Consider the following 17,373-nt stretch of genomic DNA (forward strand, 5'->3'; position numbering starts at 1 on the left):
TTGTAATAGATTTTACTTTCTCAGCTATCAATGGCTATGTGCCTGAGAGCATATCCACACTAGGATTCTGCTTTGATGACACTGTCCAGTGGCACTTCTGCAGTGTGGGAACCCAGGATGACATTTTGACCATTCACTTCACTGGGCACTCGTTCACCTACGGAAAGAGGCATGAGGACACCTTGACACTCTTCCCCATGCGTGGTGAATCTGTAACCGTCACAATGGATAATGTTGGTAAGAGCCGGGGTCACTCAGGGGAATCTCTGGTCTATAAAGGTCCACTGCAGCTTTCCACACTACGAGACCTCCTGGGTTTATCTTTCTGATCCCTTGCAGGATTTCCTTTCAATACTTTTCATGATTTCTTTTTGGGAAATTAATGACTTAAATAGACCCAGTCCTTTAATGTGAGTTCCATTTATTCTTCTCTGGGCTAAGTGAGAAGTAAAGCACATAACAGCAGAAAGATAAGGCATAACTTTGATGTAGGAAGCATGAGCATTCAGCCACAAAAGAGCATTTCTTTGATCAAAATGTCCCTTTCAGTTTTTTTTTTAAAGATTTTTTTTTTCCTTTTTCTCCCCAAAGCCCCCCAGTACATAGTTGTGCATTCTTCGTTGTGGGTCCTTCTAGTTGTGCCATGTGGGACGCTGCCTCAGTGTGGTTTGATGAGCAGTGCCATGTCCGCGCCCAGGATTCGAACCAACGAAACACTGGGCCGTCTGCAGCGGAGCGCGCGGACTTAACCACTCGGCCACGGGGCCAGCCCCGTCCCTTTCAGTTTTTTAAGACAGCCATCCCACCCAAGGGTTGGTCATCATCAGATACAGTGCCTTAGAGGCTGGCCTCAGAGACGGCACATGTCATGGAAACCAGGCAGGCTTTGGAGTTCATCACATCTGGGCTCAGATCCTGCTCTGCCACTCATTATTTGCGTAACTTTGGACAACTTACTCCACCTCACTGAACCTCAGTTTACTCATCTGAAAAGCAGAATAACAACCACTTACAGAGTTGCTTTGATCATAAATTGCAGTATGGGTCAAGTTCCTTGTGCTCAGTTGACACTCCACAAGTGGTGACTACTGGAGACTTCCCAGGAAATCGTCAGTGTACCAGAAAACCATACCATTTCAAAGAGATTCAAAACTTCCCTGGGCCCACCTGAATTATTTATTACTTGGAAATATCTAAATGTCCCTTATTTGTGGGGGTAAACCTCATAATCTTCTCCCTAACTCCAATTCTCAAACAAGATGTGCAGCTAACAAGATGTTTATGATATTTAAAGTCAATTTGATTCATCCCTTTTTGAACACATTCTAAAATAGTTACTCTCAAACTCTCTGTGCTTAAAGTTTTTTTCTCCCTAATCTCCACTGACCGATCCTTTGGGTCTGTATTCTGTTAAATGAGATAAGTGCACTGATCGCATGCTTGGAGGTCACAGCAAGGTCAGATTGCTTAAAAGTTCCCTGAACACTTTACCCTCTGTTTCTCTCCTGTATCACTGTGGAACAGTAATCAGCAGTTCACAGATCAGCAGTGGTTCACAGACCACACTTGAGTATCCCTGGCTAAAGTTCCTTGGAAATGATCTGCCACAATGGATCCTGGAGTTTTTATATCTTTTTCTGGACTTAGAGCATTGTGTTCTCTTTGTGTCTCTTCTGCAGGAACTTGGATGTTAACTACCATGAATTCCAATCCAAGAAGCAAAAACCTAAGGCTGAGATTTAGGGATGTTAAGTGTATCCTGGATGATGGTGAAGGCTCATATGAGTTTATATTTCAACCTCCAGAATCTACAGCCATCACTCCAAGGAAAATGCATGATTCTTCAGAAAACAGCAATGAAGAGTTTGATGCTGACTATGACTACCAGAGCAGACTGGCTTCATTATTTGGAATTAGGTCATTCAGAAATTCATCATTGAATCAGGAGGAAGATGAGTTCAATCTTACTGCCCTAGCTCTGGAGAACAACTCGGAATTCATTCCTCCAAGTACTGATACAGCTGGTGGTTCAAATTCTTCTTCCCCAAGTAACATTAGCAGGCTCATTGCCAATAACTTTGCAGACCATCAGAAAAATATTTCTCACCCAGAAGCCACCACAGCTGGTACCCTCCTGGGACACATTGGCTTAGATAAGAACTTAGTTCTCAACACTTCCACAGCAGAGAATTCCAGCTCTTATTCTGAAGACCCTATAGAGGATCCTCTACAGTCAGATGTCACAGGGATAAGCCTACTCCCACTTGATGCAGAAGGATTCAGAAGTCAAGAACATGATAAACATAAGGGATTCAGGGCAGGAAGAGACCAAGTAGTAAAGCACAGGTTCTCCCAGATGGAATTTCCAGCACATAAAACTGGGAGACATTTAAGCCAAGGCAACACTTCTCCTTCCAGAATGGGGCCCAGGAAGGACCTTCCCAGTGATCTATTACTTTTAAAACAAAAGAATCCGTCTAAGATTTTGAATGGGAAATGGCATTTGGTTTCTGAGAAAGGTAGTTATGAAATAATCCAAGATGCTGATAAAGACCTGGCTGTTAATAAGCTGCTGAACAGCCCCCAGAATGCCTTAGGAACTTGGGGAGAAAGCATCCCTCTTACAAACAAGCAGGGTGACCACCCAAAGTTTTCTGGAATTAGACATAAATCTCCACAAGTAAGACAGGATGGAGGAAACAGGGGATTGAAGAAAAGCCCTTTTTTAATTAAAACACGAAAGAAGAAAAAGGAAGAGAAGCTTGCACACCATGTTCCTCAGTCTCCAAGGAGCTTTCACCCTCTAAGAGGAGAGGCTAACACCACATTTTCAGACAGGAGACTTGATCATCCATTGTTAGTCCATAAGTCCAGTGAAACATCTCTTCCCACAGACCTCAATCAGACATTCTCCTCTATGAATCTTAGCCTGATAGCCTTACTTCTTGACCATAATCAGAATCCTTCAAATGACACCAGTCAGACAAGCTCCCCTCCAGATCTTTATCAGACAGTGCCCCAAGAGGAACACTATCAAATGTTTTCAATTCAAGACTCTGATCAGATGCACTCCACTACAGACCCCAGTCACAGGTCTTCTCCAGAGCCTGGCCAGATGCTCAACTATGACCTAAGAAACAAGTCCTTTCCTATGGACATTGGACAAATATTCCCTTCCTTGGAACTTGAAGTCTGGCAGACAACCATCTCTCCAGATCTCAGTGAACCATCCCTCTCTTCAGAACTTAGTCAGACAAGCCTTTCCCCAGACCTTGGTCAGATGGCCCTTTCCCCAGAACTCAGCCAGGAGACCCTTTCTCCAGACCTTGGTCAGATGCCCCTTTCCCCAGAACTCAGCCAGGAGACCCTTTCTCCAGACCTTGGTCAGATGCCTCTTTCCCCAGAACTCAGCCAGGAGACCCTTTCTCCAGACCCTGGTCAGATGCCCCTTTCTCCAGAACTCAGCCAGGAGACCCTTTCTCCAGACCCTGGTCAGATGCCCCTTTCTCCAGAACTCAGCCAGGAGACCCTTTCTCCAGACCCTGGTCAGATGCCCCTTTCTCCAGAACTCAGCCAGGAGACCCTTTCTCCAGACCCTGGTCAGATGCCCCTTTCTCCAGAACTCAGCCAGGAGACCCTTTCTCCAGACCCTGGTCAGATGCCCCTTTCTCCAGAACTCAGCCAGGAGACCCTTTCTCCAGACCCTGGTCAGATGCCCCTTTCTCCAGAACTCAGCCAGGAGACCCTTTCTCCAGACCCTGGTCAGATGCCCCTTTCTCCAGAACTCAGCCAGGAGACCCTTTCTCCAGACCCTGGTCAGATGCCCCTTTCTCCAGAACTCAGCCAGGAGACCCTTTCTCCAGACCCTGGTCAGATGCCCCTTTCTCCAGAACTCAGCCAGGAGACCCTTTCTCCAGACCCTGGTCAGATGCCCCTTTCTCCAGAACTCAGCCAGGAGACCCTTTCTCCAGACCTCAGCCAGATGCCCCTTTCTCCAGACCTCAGCCAGGAGACCCTTTCTCCAGACCCTGGTCAGATGCCCCTTTCTCCAGAACTCAGCCAGATGACCCGTTCCCCAGACCTCCATCAGATGCCCCTTTCTTCAGACCTCAGCCAGGCAACTCTCTCTCCAGATATCAGTCAAACAACCCTTCCTCCTGATCTCAGGCAGATATCACCTCCTCCAGATCTTGATCAGACATCCTCCACTTCTGAATCCAGTCAGTTATTGCCTCTTCCAGAATTTGATCAGATTTTCCCTTATCCAGACCTCGGTCAGATGCCGTCTGTTCCACCATCTTCTACATTAAATAACACTTTTATGCCAAGGGAATTTAATGCACCAGTTGTAGTAGGCCTCAGTGGAGATGATGGAGATTACATTGAGATCATTCCAAGGCAGAAGGAAGAGAGCAGTGAGGAAGATTATGTTGAAGTTAATTACGTGGCCTATAATGACCCTTACCAAACTGATATTAGGACAGACATCAACTCCTTCAGAAATCCTGACAATATTGCAGCATGGTACCTCCGCAGCAACAATGGAAACAGAAAATATTATTACATTGCTGCTGAAGAACTATCCTGGGATTATGCAAAATTTGCACAAAGGTTTGGCCAGCGTTCTCCTTTTATATTCTCATTTTCCCACTACTGCTACAAAAAATAATTACAACAGTCCAAGGAGTTAATTCTGGGTAAATCATACTAGGTATAGTTTAGTTCCTCTATTGCAACTTGGCCTGTACCATTTCCCTTTGTCAATTCCAAGATCGTCTTCTCTACTTTAGGTGACATCTGGACAATATAAGAACCATTACTATAAGAAGTCTATGATTTTCTATAGTTAAATAAGCTCCCTTCCCTCTCTTCTCTCACCACACATGTTCCTACCCAGTCTTCTTGCTCCAATGCAGAGCCCAACCAATTGCTAATCAATATGATTTCACTTAAGTTGGCTTCAAATCCAAATTCGTGATGTAGAAATCTCCTTTTGCATTTGCTTGTTTACCAAAACGTTTTTAAATTGTTTACTGTTCAATGTAGAATATATAACATCTTGGTGAGGTTTAATTCAAATCCCATGAGATTCTAGTAGCAGAGACCAAGGATATAAACTAGCTTAGAAACAAAATAAGTTTATGCCCTCAATTGAGGCAGTCATTAGATAATGATTTATTTCAACTTAAACTTGAGTTTTAACTCAGTTTATAGAAGCTACTAGTGCTCATTCTCTCCTAGGCATTGAGCTAAGTGCTGAGACTATAAAAGAGACTATAAATAAGTCCCTTATGGAACTTATGTCTAGTTGGACAGGTAGATATGAATCAAATACTGACATAAATAAGTGTAAAATATAACCATGATAAAGACCAAGAAGGAAAGGTAGACATATAGTGATATGAGAATTGGGAAATCTGACTCTGAAGAAGTGGCATCTGAACTGAGATCCAAAGATGAATAGGAGTGACTTAGGCAGGAGGTGGAGAGGGGAGAGCATTCTTGACAGAGAGAACAGCATGATCAAGGCCCTGCAGAAGGAGGAAGCCCTGAAGCTGATGGCCTGGAGCTCAGGAAGAGGGCGGGTGATCAGAAAGTATTTGGCAGCTCTGCAGAGACCAGATGCCACTAGGCTTTGTAGTCCATGGGAAGAATTCTGAGAAACCCCTCAAAAGCTTCTAGTTTACTGGAATACGTCAGTTGCTTTCCTGGGCCTTGTTACTTTCATTCTTTAAATGAAAGAGTTATGCCAAATGGCCCCCCAAAATCCTCTTCATCTATAACATTTTAGGGTTTCAGCCACTCTTCAAGCATAGAGTTGAAGGAGTTGATGTAATTTTGTAAGTGGCCTGACTTACAACAGAGAGCTTCTAAGGGATCCATATACATTTTTTAAAGATAATATTCAATTCAATTTTGTTTAAGGATGGAAAGCCATATTAGGCTGGACTCTGTATTCTGTGATGACAATATGGAGAAAGAAGAAAGAGAGGGACAAGGAGCAAGGCTTAGTCAACTACAAATTCTCAGGGACATAGCATGGTGACCATGCTTAACTGTCTAAATATAGTCTATGGCTTTTAGAAAAGCTAACTGTTACACTAATAAATTAAAAAACAAAGTGTAATTAGAGTAAGCAAACACAATGCATAATGTAACTTATAGAAATTATTTCATTAATCTGATGCCTGACATTTCCATATTAGAACTTTGTTAGTTTAAAACACTTTCTCCCATGACTTCCTGTTTAAATGTAGTACCCGTTACTATCCGAGAATAACTAGTTTATCTGGGGATTGCTAAGCAAGGCCCTGAGGGTATAAGATTTAGGGCCTTTCCAGAGTGAAAAGGGATAAACCACCTCCTTCGAAATCTTGTATCCCATTCCAGATATGCAGCACACTTTTATGGCAGCTAAATTTGTTTTCCTCATCCTATGTGTTCTGTGAGACTGTATGCTATGCTTAGAGTCTGGAAGGATAAAGTTAGTAGCATGGAAAGACTAGAAAGAGGCAGGATGGGATTCTATGTTGATGGCTCATGGTGTATAACAAATATTATGAGATTAATGGATGAGCTTTTGTCCTGTTTCCGTAGGCTTGGGAAATTTAAGAGTCAGTAAGAAAATTTGATGTGCTCTGGCCCCAGACTGAGCTAGTGAACTACATGAATAATGGGATTTAGCAAAAGCAAATGTGAGAAGAGTGGCTACTTTCAGAGTATGAAACACCCATCCATCCAGTGGCCTTCACAGGTGTGGCCTTCTAAGTCAGCTGACCATTCTCACCTGACAGCCCCAAGTCCTGACACTGCCCCATTGCATGGCTTTGTCTGCTTTTGATATTAAAATCTGCCACATTAGTATATGATTATATTTGTTTACTCATTAGTGAATTAAGCCAATATTTCTTGAGTGCCTAGTATGTGCCAGGTAACTTGCAAGGCACTGGAAATAAAATTATGAGCAAACTAGTCCCTGACGTCATGGGCTTTCATTCTGGTGGCAGAGTCAGATACTAATAGATAATCTCACAAATGAATGATATATAGTTTACTATATATGCCACAGAAATACTATAAGAATGCTATAGGAATTTACTATATATACTATGGTAATACTACAGGAATATAAAGGGATGATATAGAAAGATTTGATCTAGTCTAAAGGATCATAGGAGAACTTACCTAAGAAATGGTATGTGAGCTGGGAGCTGGGAGCTGAAGGATATGGCGTATGTTTTTAGACATTTATATTTTCATTCATTTGCTCATCAAATATTTATTAAATATCTTTTCTATGCTAGATACTATATTCAGAAACAGAGATAATTTCCTAAGTTCTTTGAATGATCTTTAATTTATTCTTTTAAACAAATACTATTATTATAATTTCAGTGAAATGGATGATGATGATGTTCCAGAGGACACTATATACAAGAAAGTAGTTTTTCGAAAGTACCTTGATAGCACTTTTAGCAAACGTGATCCTCAAGGAGAGTATGAAGAGCATCTTGGCATTCTTGGTCCTGTTATTAGAGCTGAAGTGGATGATGTTATCCAGGTAAGTCATCTTTTGAGTATTGCTAAGATCATCAGAGGAATTTCCACAAGCCCTGGAGGGTTGTAAAGGTGAAGGTGGCAAGAGAGCTATAGGTGATTGATCTTCCAAAATTAACAAATAATTACATTTCTTTTCAAAGACTGCTTGCCAAGTAATTTGAAAATCTTCAAAAGAATGATCTCATAATTTTATTTCTCCCTCTGTTGGGCTCCTGTTCATTCTATAAGGGCCAATTCCATTTCCCGTGAGAAACTTTCTTTAATTCCCCCAATCTCTCCTTAACATTCAACCAAATTGCTCCTCCCAGGCATTCCCATCTAACCCAATTCACACTTTGTTTACATACTTTCTGTCTCCAGATTTTTATTTTTTACTTTGCATTGTTTTTTAAAAAATTATTTTTATTGTGGTCTAAACAATTTATAACGTGAAATTTCAGTTGTACATTAATATTTGTCAAACACCAAATAAATGTGCCCCTGCACCCCTCGTGTCCTCCTTCCCCCTTCCATTCCCCCTGGTAACCACTAAATTGTTCTCTTTGTCCATAAGTTTGTTTATATTCCACATATAAGTGAAATCATATGGTGTTTGTCTTTCTCTGTCTGGCTTATTTCACTTAACACGATGCCCTCAAGGTCCATCCACGCGGCTGCGAATGGGATGATTATGTCTTTCTTTATGGCTGAGCCATATATATATATACCACATCTTCTTTATCCCAATCATCAGTCAATGGGCACTTGGGTTGCTTCCACATCTTGGTCTATTGTGAATAATGCTGCAATGAACATAAGGGTGCATAAATCTCTTTGTATTGTTGATTTCAAGTTCTTTGGATAAATACTCGGTAGTGGCATAGCTGGGTCATGTGGTAATTCTATTTTTAATTTTTTGAGAAATCTCCATACTGTTTTCCAAGTGGCTGCACCAGTTTGCATTCCCACCAGCAGTGGATGAGGGTTCCCTTTTCTCCACAACCTCTCTAATATTTATTATTTTTTGTCTTGGTGATTATAGCCATTCTAACAGGTGTAAGATGATATCTAAGCGTAGTTTTGATTTGCATCTCCCTGATGATTAGTGATATTGAGCATCTTTTCATGTGCCTAATTGGCCATCTGTATATCTTCTTTGGAAAAATGTCTGTTCTTCTGCCCGCTTTTTGATTGGGTTGGGTTTTTTTTGTAGTTCAGTTGTGTGAGCTCTTTATATATTAGGGAGATTAACCCCTTATCGGCTATATGATTTGCAAATATTTTCTCCCAGTTGGTAGGTTGTTTTTTCATTTTGATCTTGGTTTCCTTTGCCTTCCAGAAGCTTTTTAGTCTGATGAACTCCCACTTGTTTATTTTTTCTTTTGTTTCCCTTGTCTGAGTGGACATCGTTATTTGTAAAGACCCTTTTAAGGTTGATGTCAAAGAATGCACTGCCTATATTTTCTTCCAGAAGTTTTATGGTTTCAGGTCTTACCTTCAAGTCTTTGATCCATTTTGAGTCTATTTTTATGTATGTAGAAAGATAATGATCTGCTTTCATTCTTTTACATGTGGCTGTCCCGTTTTCACAGCACCATTTAGAGGCTTTCCTTTCTCCACTGTATGTTCTTGGCTCCTTTGTCGAAAATTAGCTGTATGTATATGTGTGGTTTTGTTTCTGGGCTTTCAATTCTGTTCCATTGATCTGTGTGCCTGTTTTTGTACCAGTACCATGCTGTTTTGATTACTATAGCTTTGTAATATGTTTTCAAGTCAGGGACTGTGATGCCACCAGTTTTTTTCCTGTTTCTCAGGATTGCTTTGGCTATTCAGGGTCTTTTGTTGCCCCATATGAATTTTAAGGTTCTTTGTTCTATTTCTGTGAAGAATGTCATCGGGATTCTGATTGGGATTAGATTGAAGCTGTAGATTCCTTTAACATTTTAACTATGTTTATTCTTCCAATCCATGTACATGGAATATCTTTCCATTTCTTTATGTCACTATCGATTTCTTTCAGTAATGTCTTATAGTTTTCCTTGTATAGGTCTTTCACCTCCTTGGTTCAACTTACTCCTAGATATTTTATTCTTTTTGTTGCGATTGTAAATCGGGTTGTATCCTTGAGTTCTTGTTCTGTTAGTTTGTTATCAGAGTATAGAAGTGCCACTGATTTTTGTACATTGATTTGTATCCCACAACTTTGCTGTAGTTTTTGATTATTTCTAATAGTTTTCCAGTGGATTATTTAGGGTTTTCTATATATAAAATCATGTCATCTGCAAAGAGCAAGAGTTTCACTTCTTCAGTACCTATTTGGATTCCTTTTATTTCTTTTTCCTGCCTAATTTCTCTGGCCAAAACCTCTAGTACTATGTTGAATAAGAGTGGTGAGAGTGGGCACCCTTGTCTTGTTCCTGTTCTCAGCAGGATGCCTTTCAGTTTTTCCCCATTAAATATGATGTTGACAGTAGGTTTGTCATATATGGCCTTTATTATGTTGAGGTATTTTCCTTCTACACCCATTTTATTGAGAATTTTTATCGTGAATGGTTGTTGGATCTTGTCAAATGCTTTCTCTGCATCTATGGAGATGATCATGTGGTTTTTGTTCCTCCTTTTGTTAAAATGGCATATTATATTGACTGATTTGCAGATGTTGAACCATCCCATGTCCCTGGTATGAATCCCACTTGATCATGGTATATGATCTTTTTAATGTATTGCTGTATTCTGTTTGCCAAAATTTTATTGAGGATTTTTGCATCTATGTTCGTCAGCAATATTGGCCTGTAATTTTCCTTCTTTGTGTTGTCCTTGTCTGGTTTGGGGATCAGAGTGATGCTGGCCTCATAAAATGTGTTAGGAATATTTCCATCGTCCTCAATTTTTTGGAATAGTTTGAGAATAATAGGTAATAAATTGTCTTTGAATGTTTGGTAGAATTCTCCCGAGAAGCCATCTGGTACTGGACTTTTATTTTGGGAGAGGTTTCTGATTACTGTTTAAATCTCTTTACTTATGATTGGTCTATTCAGATACTATATTTCTTTTTGATTCAGTTTTGGGAGGTTGTAAGAGTCTAAAAATTTATCTGTTTCTTCTAGATTGTCCAGTTTGTTGGTGTGTAGTTTTTCATAATATTCTCTTGTAATCTTTTGTATTTCTGTGGTATCTGTTGTAATTTCTCCTCTTTCATTTCTAATTTAATTTACTTGAGTCTTCTCTCTTTTTTTCTTAGTGAGTCTGGCTACGGGTTTGTCAATTTTGTTTATCCTCTCAAAGAACTAGCTCCTTCTTTCATTGATCCTTTCTATACTCTTTTTTGTTTCAATTTCACTTATTTATGCTCTAATTTTTATTATTTCCCACCTGCTGGGTTTGGGCTTTGTTTGCTCTTCTTTTTCTCATTCTGTTAGGTGTAGTTTAAGATTGTTTGAGTTTTTTCTTGTTTGTTAATGTGGGCCTGTATTGCTATAAATTTCTCTTTTAGGACTGCTTTTGCTGCATCCCATAAGAGTTGGTATGGTGTGTTTTTGTTCTCGTTTGTCTCCAAATATACTTTTTATTTCTCTCTTTATTTCTTCAATGACCCACTGGTTGTTCAGTAGCATATTGTTTAGTCTCCACATTTTTGTTCCTTTTTCAGTTTTTTGCTTGTAGTTGATTTCTAGTTTCATGGCATTATGGTCAGAAAAGATAGTAGATATGATTTTAATCTTCTTAAATTTATTGAGGTTAGCCTTGTTTACCAATTTATGGTCTATCCTTGAGAATGTTCCATGTGCATTTGAGAAGAATGTATATTCTGCTGTTTTTGGATGGAGTGTTCTATATCTATCTAACTATCTATCTATTAAGTTCATCTGGTCTAGTTTTTTATTTAAATACACTATCTCCTTGTTGACTTTTTGCCTGGATGGTCTATCCACTGATGTAAGTGGGGTGTTGAGGTTCCCTACTATTACCGTGTTGTCGTTGATATCTCCTTTTAGGTTTGTTAATAGTTGCTTTATGTACTTTGGTGCTCCTTTGTTGGGTGCATACATGTTTATAAGTGTTGTCTTCTTAGTGGAGAGTCCTTTTTTTCATTATACACTGTCCCTCTATGTCTCTCTTTACCAGTTTTATCTTGAAGTCTACTTTGTGTGATATAAGTATGGCAACATTTGCTTTCTTTTGTTTGACATTAGCTTGGAGTATTGTCTTCCATCCCTTTACTCTGAGCCTATGTTTGTCTCTAGAGCTGAAATGTGTTTCCTGGAGGCAGCATATTGTTGGGTCTTGTTCTTTAATCCATCCTGCCACTCTCTGCCTTTTGATTGGGAAATTCGATCCATTTACATTTAGAGTGATTATTGATATATGAGGGCTTAATACTGCCATCTTATCACACGTTTCCTAGTTCTTCTGCATTTCCTTTGTTTCTCATCCCATGTATTTCGGACTACCAATTTGATTAGGTAGTTTTCTCTGTTGGTTTTCTTCATTTTCTACTTGTTTATCATAAATGTCTCTGTTCTAATTATTTGTTTAGTGGTTACCCTTAGGTTCATATACAAAATCTTGTAACTGAGATAGTCCATTGTCCGATAGCCTCTTATTTCCTTAGACTATACTGATTCCATCCCTGTCCTCTTTCCCTTCTAAGCTATTTTTGTCATATCTTTTTCCATCTTATATTGTCAGTTTGTGGTTAAAATTATGAGATCATTTTTGTTTTGGTGTTTTCTTTTTATTTATCCTTGATGTTAAAGTTAAGTGTTTACTAATCTAATCTGATAGAGAGCTGCCATTTTCTGATTATTTCCTACCTATTCATCTCCTTGCTCAGGACTTTGTAGCCCCTTTCCTATTTTTTTTTTCAGGTATGAGGGCCTTCTTGAGGATTTCTTGTGTGTGTGTGTGTAGTGGGAGGGGGTCTTGTGGCAATCAACTCCCTCAGCTTTTGTTTATCTGGGAAAGTTTTTATTTCTCCGTCATATCTGAAGGAGATTTTCACTGGATAGAGTATTCTTGGCTGAAAGTTTTTGTCTTTCAGGATTTTGAATATACCATTCCACTCTCTCCTAGCCTGTAAGTTTTCTGCTGAGAAATCTGCTGAAAGCCTGATTGGGATTCCTTTGTAAGTTATTTTTTTCTACCTTGCTGCCCTTAGTATATTTTCTTTGTCCTTCACTTTTGCAAGTTTCACTACTTTTTTTACATTGACTTGGAGTGGCTCTTTTTACATTGACAAAGTTAGGAGATCTGGAGGCCTCTTTCACATGGATTTCCAGCTCCCTCCCAAGGTTTGGGAAGTTCTCAGCTATTATTTCTTTGAAAAGCTTTCTGCTCCATTCTTCTCTTCCCCGTCTTGAATATCTATAATCCTTATGTTGCATTTCCTGATTGAGTCAGATATTCCTTTGAGAGATTCTTCATTTCTTTTTAGTCTTAGTTCTCTCTTCTCCTCTCTCTGAAGGATTTCTGTAGTACTATCCTCTAACTGGCTGATTTTGTCCACTGTATTGTCAGCTCTGTTGTTTAGGGAATCCAGAATTTTCTTTATTTCATCCATTGTGGTTTTCATCTCCAACAATTCTAATTGGTTCTTCTTTATGGTTTCAACTTCCTTTGTGACAAAGCTCCTGAAGTTGTTAATTTGTCTTTCTGTGTTTTCTTGTAACTCATTGAGTTTTTTTTATGATGGTTGTTTTGAATTCTTTGTCATTTAGGTTATGGATTTCTGTGCCTTCAGGGTTGGTTTCTGGGTACTTGTCATTTTCCTTCTGGTCTGGAGGTTTAATATACCTACTCATACTGCTTTATGGAGTGGATTTTTGCTTCCTCATGGTGCTCTTATCTGGTCGCAGCTGCCATGTACCACCACTGGGTGGGGATCAGGCACTGTGTTTCTGGGCCTGGCACAAGCAGGGGCTCCCCAGCTCCAGCCACTGACTGCTTTTTCTCTGAGTGACTGATCAATGGCAGATCTGGAGCACTGGGCAGGGGGAGGGGTACTTTCCTTTCCCAGTGGTTCCTCCAGCCCCTGCTTGTCTCTCTGGATGCAACTCTGGGCGATTGCAGGACTGTGCACTTTCCCTTTCCCTGCTGCCACTGCCAAGCTCATCACACCATGCTCCAGATGATTCTGGGGCTGGAGTACTGGGCGGGGATAGGGCACCTCTCCTCACCTGTGCACTTTCCTGGCTGCTGCCACCAAGCTCTCTGGGCCATGGTCCAGGCGATCCTGGGGCTGGAGTGCTGGGTGGGAATGGGGCACCTCCCTCACCTGCACACTTTCCCTGCCACCACTACCATGTTCACCACACCGTGCTCTGGATGATTCTGGGGCTGGAGTCCCAGGCAGGGGCAGGGTGCCCTTTTCACCTGCACACTTCCTGCCACTGCGGCCTGTCTCTCTCCGTGGAGCTCCTGTGGATCAGCTTTCACTTCCTCTGGAGGATCCAGCCCCACTACCACCTTCAGGCGTATGGCTGCGTGGGTCTCTCAAACGTCTTTTGTGATGTGTACATGTCCTCTGTTGGTGTATGAATGTCCTTTTGGTTGTATCTTAAAGGGGAGAGCCCAAGGGAAGGGCTTACTCCACCATGATGCTGATACCACTCCATTCTGTCTCCAGATTTTTAACTTGAATTCACATGTGCGGGTCTCTCTTTATCAGTAGGTTGAAAGCTTATTGTGAGCTTGGTTCAGGAACCAGGCTTCCTTCATCTGCAAATGTGCAGCACCTCTCATTATCATTTCATTGGTAGAAAATGTCAATACTTTTGCTTTGGCTCTAAAAAGAAACATGATTTGGTGTTTCTGGGGTAAGCTACTTAGGTCCTGTTTCACAGGATGGCTGTAAAAATTAGATGAAATAATATACATGTTACTTTGCAATTGTAAGCATTCAATATATCTTAGGTCTAATTTGATAACCATTCATTTTGGCATGTAATGCTGACATTTTTTGGTTTGGATTTTCATTAAGCTTAAGTATATTTGTGGATCATTCTTTTTTCTAGGTTCGTTTTAAAAATTTAGCATCCAGACCATATTCTCTTCATGCCCATGGGCTTTCCTATGAAAAATCATCAGAGGGAAAGACTTATGACGATGACTCTCCTGAATGGTTTAAGGAAGATAATGCTATTCAACCAAACAGCAGTTATACATATGTGTGGCATGCCACTGAGCGATCAGGGCCAGAAAGTCCTGGCTCTGCCTGTCGCGCTTGGGCCTACTACTCAGCAGTGAACCCGGTAGGTACATCCATCAAAAGTTTTTGTCATTCCCCTAACCTTATAACCTGAGTCTACAAAATGGCAAGGTCAAGATTATTTCTTGTTAAATGTCTGTCTTGCTTTCCATGAGGAATGTGTAAAGATCGTGGTCAAGAATCTACAGCTACCATGACTAGGGACTCTGGTGCAGATCTTCAGGTGACTGTGAGAGAGAAACTTTTCTTCAGTGTAGAGCAGTGAAAATTATTTAAATGGTCAGCCCCAGTTAGAGTGACTGCCTTTATAGAGGAAGATGTTTATTTGCAATTTCCTTGAACAAGTATTAGCTTTCTTCTGCTCTTTTTATATGAAAAAACTGCAAAGTCGTGACTCCTTCATTTTGGGCGTAGTAGAGAGAGCACAGCCTTAGATTTCAATTCTTATCCTATAATTTACTGCATGGCCCTAGGAAAGTTACTTGACCTGTCTCAGCCTTGGTTTCCAAAGTTAAAAATGAGACAACAGGAGCCGGCTCAGTGGCACAGAGATTAAGTTCTCATGTTCCGCTTCAGCGGCCCAGGGTTTACCAGTTTGGATCCCAGGTGCAGACATGGCACCATTTGTCAAGCCGTGCTGTGACAGGTGTCCCACATATAAAGTAGAGGAAGATGTGCACAGATGGTAGTTCAGGGCCAGCCTCCCTCAGCAAAAAGAAGAGGATTGGTGGCAGATGTTAGCTGAGGGCTAATCTACCTCAAAAAAAAATAAAATAAATGAGACAACAGTACATAGCCGTAGCAGGCACTTGGTAATATTTGCTCAATAAATGAATTTATTTTTACCATATAGGAGTGTTGTCAAAATTAAGTAAGATACTATAGGAAAAATATTAAATATAATAGTAGATGCTCAATAAATAGTATTTATTATAGTATCAATATTATTCTCATCATCCTCATTACTACCATGCTGAGATAAAGGATTAATCAGAGGAAGGGTATATGAATACCATAGAATTAGATGATAAATATCCAGGCTTATTAAACTATTCATTTATAATCTTCAATTTCAAATCCCCTAAGAAGATTTCCTCTTCTATGTGATCAGTGATTGTCAGAAAAGCAAAGACAATACCGAGAAGAGAGAATATGTGCAGTTTGCTCTTACTGTCTTCCAGGAAAAAGATATCCATTCGGGCTTGATAGGTCCCCTTCTGATCTGCCAAAAAGGAACACTTCATAAGGAGAGCAACATTCCTGTGGACATGAGAGAATTTGTCTTACTTTTTATGGTCTTTGATGAAAAGAAGAGCTGGTACTATGAAAAGAAGCCCAAAAGGTCTCGGAGTCTCACATCCTCAGGAGCAAAAAACTCCCATGAGTTTCATGGTATATTCCTCTGACTTTGCTCTAATCTCCGAACTAAATCACACTGGGTGACAGTGAACCCTGCCTTTAGGTCTTCACAAGATTAGACTCAAGATGTTTCTGAGGAACCAGGAGCTACAACTAAAACTATGTCCTTAAGTGTCTCAGAGGGCTGATGTAGCTTGGCAGGTGACACTGCAGGCAACAGAGAGCAGAGAAGGCCTGAAAGACAGCACATGGAGGCTGCTGCAAAACAAACCCTGACAAGCTAACCAACAAAAAAGCCAGGGGGCCGCAGTCAGTAACATAAATTGGAAAGGAAGTCACATTATTCTGCAATTTAAACAGTTAGTAAACCTGTTTCTTGATCTCTAAGGGAACACGTATTTATATAAAAGCGATCACCCATGTGTACTTTCTGAAATAAGAATGTTTGTAACAGTTCTGGCACTCAGCAGTTCACAGGTGGCCTCTGAAGCACACGAGAACAAAGTAAGATAGGAAACAGGGTAGGTAGGTAATGGGAGAAGAGTGGCAGGAGAGCACTTGGGTGGAAAAGTGGGAAAAGCATACCTACTCTGAAATCCATTCAGGGATTTTGTCTGTAAATTGTTAACTGAATTACAGTTTTAGAGAAAGGCAGAATTTAGGGTTTGGTGAACAACATAGAGAATGACTTAGGGATTAGGGAAAAAAATGAAGACTAATAAGCTCTGTTTTCAGAGTTTGATGAATGGAGGTGAATTATGATCAGGAAGGACCTGTGCTTTGGGTAATGGGTCAGTCATTCAGTGTAATAGGAAAGGAGAAAGTTGCTCTTGCTTAAGGAATAAAAAAAAAACATTATATACAACATCCAATTCACTGCCACGTCCCCGCCCAGCCACTCATCAAGGCTAAGTAGGTCTGTTCTCCCTCCTGCAGCCCATTTACACACTCAGGCTACCCTTTTTTACTTTATTTTCCTCTTTAAACTTCTATTCTTGTGGAACACAATCTGATCTCACCTATAAAAACACTTCTGGATAGAAGAAGGCAAACGATATGATTTATGATCTGCTCTAAAACCCCACCATCTGGATTCTGCTTATCACACAAGGTTAAGAAGATGCTATCAAGCAGTCTAGAATAGAGTTAACTGAGAGCTGACCAATAGACTCCAAGCAGAGCTTTCTCTTCTCTTCTCCCACCATCTCTAGGCCTTTCCACTCACGGAGCTTGGTCTCAGGAGTGGGAAGCATACCTTTCTGACAACC

The 17,373-nt window shown here is 40.5% G+C and overlaps 1 protein-coding gene across 1 annotated transcript in view; it reads left to right on the forward strand.

Moving 5' to 3' along the window:
* The window catches only part of F5 (coagulation factor V), an 80,331-nt gene that overhangs the window by 47,262 nt on the left and 15,696 nt on the right, over positions 1–17,373 (forward strand). The window contains exons 12-16 of the mRNA XM_014845145.3: positions 25–237; positions 1,680–4,611; positions 7,396–7,561; positions 14,553–14,789; positions 15,928–16,138. Of these exons, the coding sequence (XP_014700631.3) occupies positions 25–237; positions 1,680–4,611; positions 7,396–7,561; positions 14,553–14,789; positions 15,928–16,138 (3,759 nt within the window). The remainder of the gene's footprint in view (positions 1–24; positions 238–1,679; positions 4,612–7,395; positions 7,562–14,552; positions 14,790–15,927; positions 16,139–17,373) is intronic.

This window comes from Equus asinus, chromosome 25 (genome assembly GCF_041296235.1).
Source record: "Equus asinus isolate D_3611 breed Donkey chromosome 25, EquAss-T2T_v2, whole genome shotgun sequence".
Classification (NCBI taxonomy): Eukaryota; Metazoa; Chordata; class Mammalia; order Perissodactyla; family Equidae; genus Equus; species Equus asinus.